The 11,244-nt window shown below is 42.7% G+C and overlaps 2 protein-coding genes across 2 annotated transcripts; one reads left to right on the top strand and one right to left on the bottom strand.

The window, feature by feature from the left end:
• The first annotated feature begins 351 nt into the window (after positions 1–351).
• On the top strand, positions 352–1,871 carry lhb (luteinizing hormone subunit beta). The gene is made up of 3 exons (XM_056760658.1): positions 352–361; positions 619–805; positions 1,247–1,871. The coding sequence occupies exons 2-3, from the start codon at positions 620–622 to the stop codon at positions 1,484–1,486; spliced, it is 426 nt and encodes a 141-aa protein (XP_056616636.1). The 5' UTR covers positions 352–361; position 619; the 3' UTR covers positions 1,487–1,871.
• Positions 1,872–6,693: 4,822 nt separating this feature from the next.
• LOC130432009 (uncharacterized) lies at positions 6,694–9,432 on the bottom strand. Its single transcript, XM_056761223.1, has 7 exons — positions 9,246–9,432; positions 8,828–9,056; positions 8,496–8,720; positions 8,179–8,320; positions 7,933–8,079; positions 7,588–7,814; positions 6,694–7,466 (listed from the first exon to the last, which is right to left on the bottom strand). The coding sequence occupies exons 1-7, from the start codon at positions 9,385–9,387 to the stop codon at positions 7,331–7,333; spliced, it is 1,248 nt and encodes a 415-aa protein (XP_056617201.1). The 5' UTR covers positions 9,388–9,432; the 3' UTR covers positions 6,694–7,330.
• Positions 9,433–11,244: the final 1,812 nt, after the last annotated feature.

Genomic DNA, 11,244 nt, shown 5'->3' with positions numbered 1-11,244 from the left:
AGTGCTCTTTGCACAAAAAATCCACATATTGTGTAATTATGAATAGCAATTCATGTTTAATTACTAAAAATTAATACAAATAGAAGAAAAAACTGTTAACAATGAAATGCGAGTGCAAGCACTGAGACCTTGATCATGTTCTGACCCTGTCCTTGAATCAAATTTAGACGGCCTCTATGTAAGACAAGCGGATGAAAGCAAAGGATGTTTAAGATGTGATAAAAGGTATTAAACTCTTCATGTGACACTAATTTAACAATAAGTGTTTTTAATCTGTGTTATTCTGACCTGGCAAAATTAGACAGCTGTTACACAAGCATGGGAAACATAATCAGTGGGAGATCATAGCGATTCATTTAAGGTCAGTTTTTAGTTTAATTGCTGGTTACTGCTTAGTTTCCATGCCCTATATAAATCTACCCACATGTTCTGTGATTCGCTTAGAGCAACTTACAACAGCCTGCTGAGCACTAAAGACACCTAACAAGTAAATCTAGTGAACAATTTAGAAATTATTTATTTATCAGATTGTGGTTTGATATATTAATAACACTGTTCTTATTTTTGCCATCTGTTTGGTATCAAAAGGTGAATACATTTTTTTCTTCTCGTCTATAGGATGTTAGTTTTTCGAAAATACATCACCATCCTTATATTCTGTTTAGTTGCCATACTAGTTCCCGCTCAAAGCTCTTTTCTTCCACCTTGTGAACCGGTTAATGAGACTGTGGCTGTGGAAAAGGAGGGCTGTCCAAAATGCTTGGTATTTCGGACCACCATCTGCAGTGGCCACTGCTTAACAAAGGTACTTACTTTAAATGTCTTTTCTACATTTGAGACCCTGTCTGTGAAAACTTATTTTAAGAGATTTTTTTATTTACTGTTCTTTACATAAAATATATTTTCACACAATGTTCTTTACAGATCATTAGAATTATTTAAACATATTTAATATTGTTTGCATGAGTAAGGCCATGTCAAATATTAAAATCATTGTTTAGGAAGCCGGCTTCAGTTTTTTTGCAAAATAATAAAATGTTACAATTAAACTATATAAAAGTAATGTAAGTTATTATAAATGAAAATTGTGTTACTGTATCTCAGCATCAGACATGTAATCTATTGTTTGCAGAAATACATTACCTATTGTTAATGTTTTCACATGACTGCTTTGATGCCCCTAATCTCATAGTTTACTTTTATAACTTTCATAGCATATAAGAACTGTACTTGATCTTTTCTTAAGGAGCCTGTATACAAAAGTCCATTTTCCACTGTCTACCAGCATGTGTGCACTTACCGGGATGTTCGCTATGAGACTGTCCGATTGCCAGATTGCCCTCCAGGAGTGGACCCCCTTATCACCTATCCGGTGGCTCTCAGCTGCGATTGCAGCCTCTGCACCATGGACACATCTGACTGTACGATTGAGAGCCTACAGCCTGATTTTTGCATGTCTCAGAGAGAATATTTTCTTGAATACTAGCCTCAATTGACCACAAGAATATACCTACAGTAGTACTTACTAAATTATCCAAAAGAACACTTTACACTTGTTTCAAATTAGATTCATAAAATGTATTATATTACATTATTGTATACTACATTTTGTTCTAAATTTATACAATCATAACTATTTTTGGTTACAATACCTCATGATGTAATTAAGAACAACATAAAATATTGTATCTGAACAGTTGTTTCCAATTTTATTGGAAAATAATCAGCTAATGACCAGAAAATGTTTTTAATGATGTGAAATTCTTGCATATTAACAGAACCTTATTGATGCAACATTGTTTGTTAAATCTCTGCCCTCAAAATTAATCAAAGTACATCTACTGTACACACATTATGCTTACAATAAATGATCTCAGTACATTAAAATGCCATACACAGCACTTTTATACCCTGGGTTAAAAGCAACCCTAAACCTTCTAAACTGTGTGAAATGTTGCTGTACACATGTTGTTGAAAGCATTAAGAAAAGCACTTATGGAGAACACCTCCTGGGTGTGTTGAATGTCATTATACGTGTACTTGACCACCACCCTCAGACTTCCATACTAGTGAGGAAATAAGTCATTCATTAACTTAATTTTAAGAAGATGACACTATAAGAGCCATATTTGCCACAAACTGAATGAAGACAAAAGGGCTCAGTAATTGCAGAAAATAATTGGCTAAATCCAGAATCATAAATCCAATCTCCCTACACCAACATGCAGAATAACTATATAAACATAACTAAATAAAATCTCTGTCAAAATTATGCGTTATGCAAAAGCACACCTCTATGTGGAGATGTGATGCGCTCTTTGTGCCAATGGAAGCACATTGTTTTTTTGTCATCCCAGGTCCTCAGTAATAATGTGTGAAGCAGTTAGCCCCAGATTGAGCTAGGGTTTTTACGTCCACAAATGTTTGAAGTAAGAGGGTAAGACCTTTAGCAAATCTGATCTAAAGGTTTGGTGTGGTCTCCTGAGAGGTGCACACCAGTTCAAATGGCCTGGAACACGAACGTTATTATATTTCTTTGTCCTGAGAATATTACTTATTAACATTATGTGTAAGGCAGCCTCCCAAATTCATGAGTTGAATGAGGTGTTGGTACTAGTATTTAACCAGCATGGATTAAATCCTGAGGTTCTCTTATATATTGCCATTCACAACAATATAGTGGGATTCTTTTTTTATTCAAGAGTCCACTCCTTCCACAACCACTACAAAAGTTGAGAGAGCTCAAAAAGAGCTTTTAAATGATGAACTGTTATCTTCTTGCAAAAGACAACTTTTCACTGTCATCTGATGCTTTGTGCAACAAAAAGCCATTTTCTGTGCAGAAGGCATATTTCTGAAAGTTGAGAGTGCTCAAAAAGAGCTATTGACTGATGAACTGTTATCTCTTGCAAAAGACACCTTTTCACTGTTTTGTCATCTGGGACCCGTTTTAATAAGGAAGTTCAACCAACACCGAGTTTAAATCTGAACTCTGAGTTGATTTACTCAGAAAATCCCTGCTCTGAGTTTTCAGTTTCAGACCAGCTGATTTGAGTTAGTGCAATCCACTCTGAGTAAATTCACCCTAGGTTACACGCGTGCACCATGGCTATAAAAAGCCATCATCAATTGAGTGAAGATAGCACGATTCACTATGGCAACGGCACGTGACAAAAAGCCACCTCAGCTGTCCCCTCTCGATGTGGAGGAGCAGCGGCTCTACTCTGAGCTCCGCCCGAGTGACTGAGCTTCTCACCCTATCTCTAAGGGATCGCCCAGCCACCCTGCCGAGAAAGCTAATTTCGGCCGCCTGTATCCGGGATCTTGTCCTTTCGGTCAGGACCCACAGCTCATGACCATAGGTGAGAGTAGGAACGTAGATTGACTGGTAAATCAAGAGCTTCACCTTGCGGCTCAGCTCCTTCTTCACCACGACAGACCGGTACAGCGACCGCATTACTGCAGAAGCTGCACCGATCCGTCTGTCAATGTCCCGTTCCATCCCTCCCTCACTCGTGAATAAGACCCCCAGATACTTGAACTCCTCCACTTGAGGCAGGGACTCTCCACCCACCTGAAGTGGGCAAGCCACCCTTTTCCGACATGAGAACCATGGCCTCAGATTTGGAGGTCACAATTCTCAACCGACATAAATGTAACTCTCTGCGAATTAATGCAGCTTTCTCATCTACGGGTTCCTGAATAAACGGACATGCCATTTTAAGGTCTGTGTGACTAAATAGAGCATGATTAGGAACACGAATCAATAAAAAAAGGCGTATGCAATTTCAACACCGCTCACGCTTCGAAAACGGATGGAGATTGTAACAAACACTAGGTTTGCGGTATAAAACTATATGGGGAGTCTGCAGACCTGGAGTATGCAGTTTTACGCCCCTGCTGTATAATTCATACAAGTTCATAGAGTTTTATTTTTCTTAAAAAAATAGAAATAACAAGACAGTACAACTGCACGATCATTTAATATTCTTTTAATTATTTCCAAGTACTATTACAAATGAGATCAATAATATCACAACATAATATGAGTTATTAGCCAGCAAACAACTACCATTAAGAAAACAAGATACACAATTAATTGAGCACCAACATTCACAAACGTGATAAAACCCACATAAGGTACATGCTACCCTGGGGCTAGAGTGCGAACTCTGTGTTGCGCTCGGCATCCAGGTTCTCTGTCCTCTGCATTCTTTTTTTTTAAAATACCGAGTCCCCTCGTACTTGGAATTGCGGTTTGATTTAGCGAAGGCACAGGAGACGGATGCCGATTCTCCTGTCCGCTCGCGTCTGCTGCCGATGCATGTCCTGGCACTTCTTCAGACCGGGCAGAGGACGAAACATCCTTTGATTCAGCGGGATTGGAGAGCGCTGCCTCAGGTTGTTCCTCTCACGACGCGAAACCTGTCGGGTGGCTGAGGGGAGCAGCCCAAATGTTGGGCCCTCCCCTTTTTTTTCGAGGATCTCCACTTCAGGTTATCTCGGTCATGGCAGAGACCTCATTCTTCCCATGTGTTCATGCCATCAACGTCGATTTATTCGACAATTGTTGGCTAGAGACCACGGGGGTATACGATGATGCCCCGGTTGGAAGAGACGCTTGCGAGCTATCTCTCACCTGGGACATCGTTGTCACTTAAAAAGCCCTCTCTCCCCAGCAAGCCTTGCAGACTTACATCTGCACTTTTGGGGAAGGCTTTTCAGGCAGCAAGTCAGGCTGGTGTTGCCCTGCATACCATGGCAGTTCTGCAGGCGTACCAGGCTGACTTGCTGGATGTTGTGAGCACAGGCGGGGAGATTGATGAGTACGCCGAGCCACAGACTTCTCTCTCCGTGCTACCAAGTGCCATCGGCCGTTCAATGGCTGCTCAGGTCACCACGGAGAGACACTTGTGGCTGAATCTTACAGGCATCAAGGACAGGGATCGGGCGTTGCTCCTTGATGCCCAATCTCACCTTCCGGACTGTTTGGCGATGTGATCAAGACCGTAGTCACCAGATTCTGGGAGGCGTTCGTGAGATATATTTCCCGCAGTGCTCAAGCGTCTGGAGTGTCTGCCACCCACTCCGGACCACCCGGTCCCGACCAGGCACACAGTTCCAGTTGGGTACAGTCTTCCTGAGGCGTGAGGTCCACCACGCACATACACAAAATTCATGGATGGCTCCCCTGTGACTCCAGGACATCTGCATTTGAATTACGTAGACGACTGGCTGGTTTTAGCTCTTCTAGTTCTAGCGCTTCGACATTGGGATGTCGTCCTATCTCATCTAAAAACTTTAGTCGGGTTAAGACTCAATGCCACAAAGAGCTCACTCTTCCCTTTGTAAAATACAATGTATTTAGGGGTAATATGGGTCTAGACCGCGATTCAGGCTAGGCCAGAAAGTCAATACTCATCACTTTCAAAGAGTTTTAGGTCTCATGGCGCGGCTTCCACAGTGATACCTCTGGGCCGCCTGCACAAGAGACTGTTTGAGACTGCTCAAAGGCAGGGGGTTTCATCCAAGGGCCACCCCCAAAGACAAACAAGGGTGATGCTTCTTTAGAATTTAGAGGTTAGACATAATTAATATTGCATATAAGAATTTATAGTCCGTGTGTTTGCGTGTGTGCGTCTATGTCAATGTGTGTAAGTATGTATGCATATTGTGTGTGTGGAGCATTTGTATGTCTGTCTTTTGTTGTTTCACCTTTTTCTTGTTTTTACAGGTATATGCCTTTAGTTGTTTTTCTTGTATTCAACATGTACAGCTGCTTTGTAACAATGAAAATTGTAAAAAGCGCTATATTATTAAAGTTGAGTTGATGCACCAGGGGATTCGCACCCTTACTATGTGGTTCAGACCTCGGTCTCTGACTTTATGTCCCAGTCTCTGACCGCGTTGTCATCGCAGGATGCTCACGACCGATGCATCCCTCATGGGTTGGGGTGCAGTCTTAGATGACTGTCCAGCCCAAGGGATCTGAAGAGGTCATCTTCTCGATTGGCACATCAATTGCCTCAAAATGATGGCTGTATTTCGGGCCCTGAAATACTTCCTCTGGCAGTTACGACACTACCATGTCCTAGTGCGGGGGGCATACCTGTCAAGTTTTGGATTTGAAAATAAGGGAAATTTTTCGCCGCCCACCACCCCAACTGTAGTTCGTTATAGAAATGGAGACGTCTGGATGCCGAGAAATAACTTGTTTATTAGCTCGCCACGGGAGCTCATAACAGCAAGTGCCACTAGTACACAAATATGTGTATAACCACCAGGGGGCACTCCAGAACCACATATGAACATAGCTTTCTAATACACAGCCTATATGCAACTAGATTGCATATCATCATTTATCTACACCAACCAAGCTCCAGTATCCCTTACATTTTAAGACAGGTGTTATAGCCCAAATGAAAACACAAAAGGGTATATATGAACAGCATTTATTTAAAGGCTTATTTGCATATTTTCTGTTAATTTAACATTGCTTGTCTTTACATTTTATTTTCATTCCAGATTTTTTTTATTTCATATTGCTTTTCCTTTACAGTTTTTCTTTTCATTTCACATAACTTTTCTTTACTCTTTTAGTGAGTTATTGTACACATTTGTTGCAGACTTTGCATTCTTTAAGACTGTTTTGGAAGGAGTGTATTTGTGGGCTGGGCCAGAGTGGTTCATTTTACATGAGAGTAGAGCGCAAACAGTTCTGTTGTCTAATGTCATCCTATTCTCTGTAGCAATCTTTCGTACCATGCTAAATACCCTTTCTGAACTTGCATTGCTATGGGGAATGCACAGTAAAGCCTTCATAAGTTTCGGCAGCTCACTGAACCGCATGTCCCTTCCTATCATGCCCCAGAATCTGTCGATTCTGTCTTCTTGGGGGAGTTCCTTACTATCTGTCACCTGATAGTCTGTGAATTCCTCTCTCATATTATCCTCTTTCAGCCTCAACTGAGGGAACAGGGCCCTTAGCCTTTCCACTGTAAAGTAAAACAAGTGTTTGACTAAACATTGCAGATTTAAACAAGTATCAAGTATACTGAGCCAATTATTTGTTTGGTTATCAATGGGGAACTGTCCCCAGAGGATGTTGTTAAGATGCAATGTAAAGCCCTTTATAAAATTGCTTTGCCTTGCCTATCATCAATAGGCTTTATGCACAGCTGCACTACTTCCTGAACTTAAGCCAGCTCCTTTATTTCTTGTCTGACATTATTGGACAAACTGATTAATCCAGGTGTGTCTGACCATCGCTAGGTTGGTTGCTAGGGTAAGTAGTGGAGCTGGGCATAAAGCCTATTGGAAACTGTTTCTATTATCTACCTGTCCCTGGAGTTATGTTAAGACGAGCTGCAGGGTCCAGCACTTTCAGGTCCCTCAGGAGTGGATGGTCAAGGGGAAAGGAGGAGAACATCTTCTTAATAACTGCCTCATAGAAGTTTCCCACAGTTCTACAACAGCATAAGAGTGAAAGAAATTCATTAGTGGTAATATTTTTAGGCACACTACAGCCTATACTCTCATACTGTCAAAAGGTAATATCATTATATAACTACTGGGTAATATACTCACTGGAAGATTTTCTTCTCGGCTGACACAGGGAGCTCAGCGCTTCTCATGAATGTCTTTGTGTCTGCTCCGATAAAGAGATCTTCATCAGCCAACTGATGTCCATCTCCATACTCCACCTCCCTGAGAGGTACACCCACGATTGCCCTCGCTGGTATGATGTAGCCCAGGATCCTCTTCATCAGCCTGCTCATCTCCTCTTCAAGTTTGTGAATTTGTACTCCCTCTGACTGCAGATATTATCAATGGTCACAACAAAATAACAGTGAAATAAGAATGCCACAATAAGCACAAACATTTAATTATATACTATTATTCACTCATTCATTCAATATCATTGACACCCACCTGGAAGGCAATGTTAAATTCAGACAAAGGCTTAAGGGCAGCACTCAGGAACAGGAAGTAGGTCTTCACGATTGGATCACGCAGATGGCTTGCCAGATCACGCACTTTAACACTACTCTCCACCTCTTCATGACTGTTAAAGTAGGCCTACAGTACATAGAGATACAGGGTGGCAATACATGGTTAAAATGGAAGTATAGCATAGTAAACTGTGTAGATATCTGCTGAGTGGAGTTACCATCCTACCTGTAGTGCATCCCACTGGTTCAGCACCCTCTGGATGCAGGTTAACAGTCTCAGCCATCTGGTGCTGCAGTACCTGAGGAGCTTCAGGTGGTCTGAATCAGTGAAGTCTACAAACTCTTTGTAGACTTCACATCTTTTTGCACTGACAGATAGAAAATTACTCTGTTAATGGCTGGAATTGTGAGTGTGTGTAAAGAATATGAACTGCAGGCCTACTAGGCTACCTTGTTCATGAGTTAGCCACATGCAATGTTGTTACATTGTAACACACACAACATTAGGCGAGAGAAATAGCAGGCCTATTTGTATGCATTTACCTTTTATCAAAGTGAGTGTATATCCCCACCAGGATGTCTGGTACCTGGGCTGCTCTGATGCCACAGCCAGTGGCCAGCTGTACCAGGCGGCAGATGCAGCCAAGGTCCTGGACGTGAGGCTGGCTGGTCTTCAGTCTACTGATGACCGAGTTATGGCGGCCTTTCATAACACTCGCATTATCACAGTTAATGGCAATCAGGTTATCCCATGGGATGCCTCTTTTTCTATTGGAAACAGGAAATAATGCCACAAAACGTCTCAGACTAAATGTAAGGTTGTAATTAAATGCAATCTACTAAACATATCAACAACACAGTGCAGTTCCCCTTACCTTAATGCTTCACTAAGCTTTTCATACAGATTTTCTGCATTTCCTATATTGCATATAGGCATCTCCAGGAATCTTGTAGCGTCCTGCAGAGTGGCCTCATCGTAGAGTCTAGTCAGGATGACAAATTCTTTGTCTTTTTTTCGGTTGTTCGATTCGTCGCACATCAGTGAAAAGGGCTGAGATCGGCATGTTTTGGCCAACTCGTCCTCTAGTTCTGCTGCTATGGCACCTGTTGAATGTCCAGTAATTAGCTAGTAAGTTAGCCTACAACATGCATGCCATGGGTTATTTATGCTCATGTAAGAATATTCAAACACATTTCAAACCCATTTTAATAATTTTTTTATACCGTTTTAGCAAACACATAGTAGCCCAGTAAGAAAGATAGGTAAGTTAGCTATATGGCTAGCTAACTTACCTTTGATGATTTGAGTAGCCTTAGTTTTTCCCGTTGAGTATTTTCGTGCAATAGCAGAGTCCGGGAACATGTCAGCTACACACTTGTTGAAGTCGTCGTGGAAGGAGAAAGGAATGTTGTTTTTGGCACACAGCATTGCCATTTTTACCTCTGCATGTGTGACCTGGTCTGCCTCGGTGGCATTTCTCGTCACGAATGCTGACATCGCCTGGGCATGTTTTTGTGCCTCTAGCCCGCGCTTGTGCTTGGCGGATTTCTCGTGCTGACAGACATCATTCCTTCCCCCGTGTGAGATGCTAAAGTCGCAGTCACAAAACTTACAAAACGCGTGACTGTCCCCCACCCTGCTCCTCTTCAGAAAATTTAATTAGCTGTCCCATTGATCGCGGTATTTACACAAGGGTTTCGTTTTTTGGCAGGAGTGCCTTCCGTCACTGTTGTTACGTCCATTATCCGTCTCGGTTTTGTTTTTTTCCCGCGTTGTCACTCATCATCTGACCTCACACACTAACCTCGCGACAACTGCCACCAACAGTAGTGTAGGCTACTGCAGATGGCAGTTATCGCGAGGCAAGTGACAGAGCTCAGATTGGAATTTTTTTTTTTTTTTACTCCGGTGTTATTATTTTTTAATAACGCAGGTTAAAATACGGGAGATTTACGGGAAAATACTAATACGGGAGGACGGCGGGAAAGAAGGGTAAAATACGGGACTTTCCCGGCCAAAACAGGATACTTGACAGGTATGGTGGGGGGACAATCCTGAAGTAGTACATAAATCACCAGGGCGGGCTTCGGTCACGCCACCTGAATAAACTGGCCCAGCAGATCCTGCCCTATGCAGAGGGTAAATCCATGTCCTTCAGAGCGATTCACATCCCGGGGCATATGAATGTGGGATCAGACTTGCTGTCCAGACAAGCGGTGACAAAGGGGGAATGGAACCTCTCCCCCCAAAGTAGTCAAACAAATCGGGGAAAGATTTTATGAAGCAGAGACGGACCTCTTTGCTACGCAGGAGACAGCACAATGTCCCCACTACTTCTTTCTGACTCATCCAGCTCACCTGGGTCTGGACGTGATGGCCCATACGTGGCCCAGACTATGACTTTATGCTTTTCCTCAGATTTCCACCGATCTCTCCTCGACGACTCGCCAGTGGCGATCCCAGTAAGGCAAGATCTATATTCTCAGGTATAAAGTACAGAGTTTCATCCCCATATTGAGCTCTGGAACCTCCATGCTGGCCCCTGAAGTGCACCTGATGTAGTAGAGACTATTCTAAGTGCTAGGGCTCCCTCCAATAGAAGGAGCCACGCCCTTAGATGGAGCGTTTTTGACAGATCATGCAGACCCAATTCACTGCTAGATCGTTTCAGTGTTGGAGTTTCTGCAAGAGAAGCAGTCCTCAGGCACAAACTCGGTGATCTCAGGGTTGTGGCCACCATTTCGAACTGCCACGCCCTGATTGATGGGGCTTCTGTGGGAAAACAATGTACTTCCAAACAGACTGTCCCTTCATGGGACTAAGCGATGGTGCTCGAGTGTCTGGTTAGCGCCCTTTTCGAACCTATGGAGTCAGTGCCTTCTGACCTTTAAAAAGGTTTTTTTTAATGGCAATACCCTCTCTTAAGAGAATCTGAGATTTGCAATTGCTCTCGACCTCGCCGTCCTGTTTAATTTTTGCCCCTGGGATGGTTAAAGCTATTCTGCATCCTTACCCGAGTTATCTACATAAAGTTCTGTTCTCCACCATGCATCCGGTTGTTCTTGAGGCCTTGTGCCCTCCATCGTTCACGGCATCGGAGCAGGAACAATTACACCTACTGTGTCCAGTAAGTGCTCTTCAGACTTACGTCCACCGCACTAGCCAGTGGCGTAAATCAGAGCAGCTTTTCACATGCTATGGGAGCAGCAACAAAGGGCCGGCTGCTTGCCCTGAAAACTGCTTTTTGTAACAAAGATCATCAGAGGACCATGAATAGGTTTCTTTTGCAAG

This window comes from Triplophysa dalaica, chromosome 11 (genome assembly GCF_015846415.1).
Source record: "Triplophysa dalaica isolate WHDGS20190420 chromosome 11, ASM1584641v1, whole genome shotgun sequence".
NCBI lineage: Eukaryota > Metazoa > Chordata > Actinopteri > Cypriniformes > Nemacheilidae > Triplophysa > Triplophysa dalaica.
The sequence above is the reverse complement of the archived record's forward strand: the minus strand, read 5'-3'. Positions and strand labels throughout refer to the sequence as shown.

Bases quoted from the DNA above. Each gene is read 5' to 3' on its own strand.
- lhb (XM_056760658.1), top strand. From the start codon at position 620: ATGTTAGTTTTTCGAAAATACATCACCATCCTTATATTCTGTTTAGTT. The intron at 806-1,246 runs GTACTTACTTTA...TCTTTTCTTAAG, and splicing joins GTGGCCACTGCTTAACAAAG to GAGCCTGTATACAAAAGTCC.
- LOC130432009 (XM_056761223.1), bottom strand. From the start codon at position 9,387: ATGGCAATGCTGTGTGCCAAAAACAACATTCCTTTCTCCTTCCACGAC. The intron at 8,080-8,178 runs GTAGGATGGTAA...TATGTACTGTAG, and splicing joins ACCAGTGGGATGCACTACAG to GCCTACTTTAACAGTCATGA. The intron at 7,815-7,932 runs GTGGGTGTCAAT...TAATATCTGCAG, and splicing joins AATTTAACATTGCCTTCCAG to TCAGAGGGAGTACAAATTCA.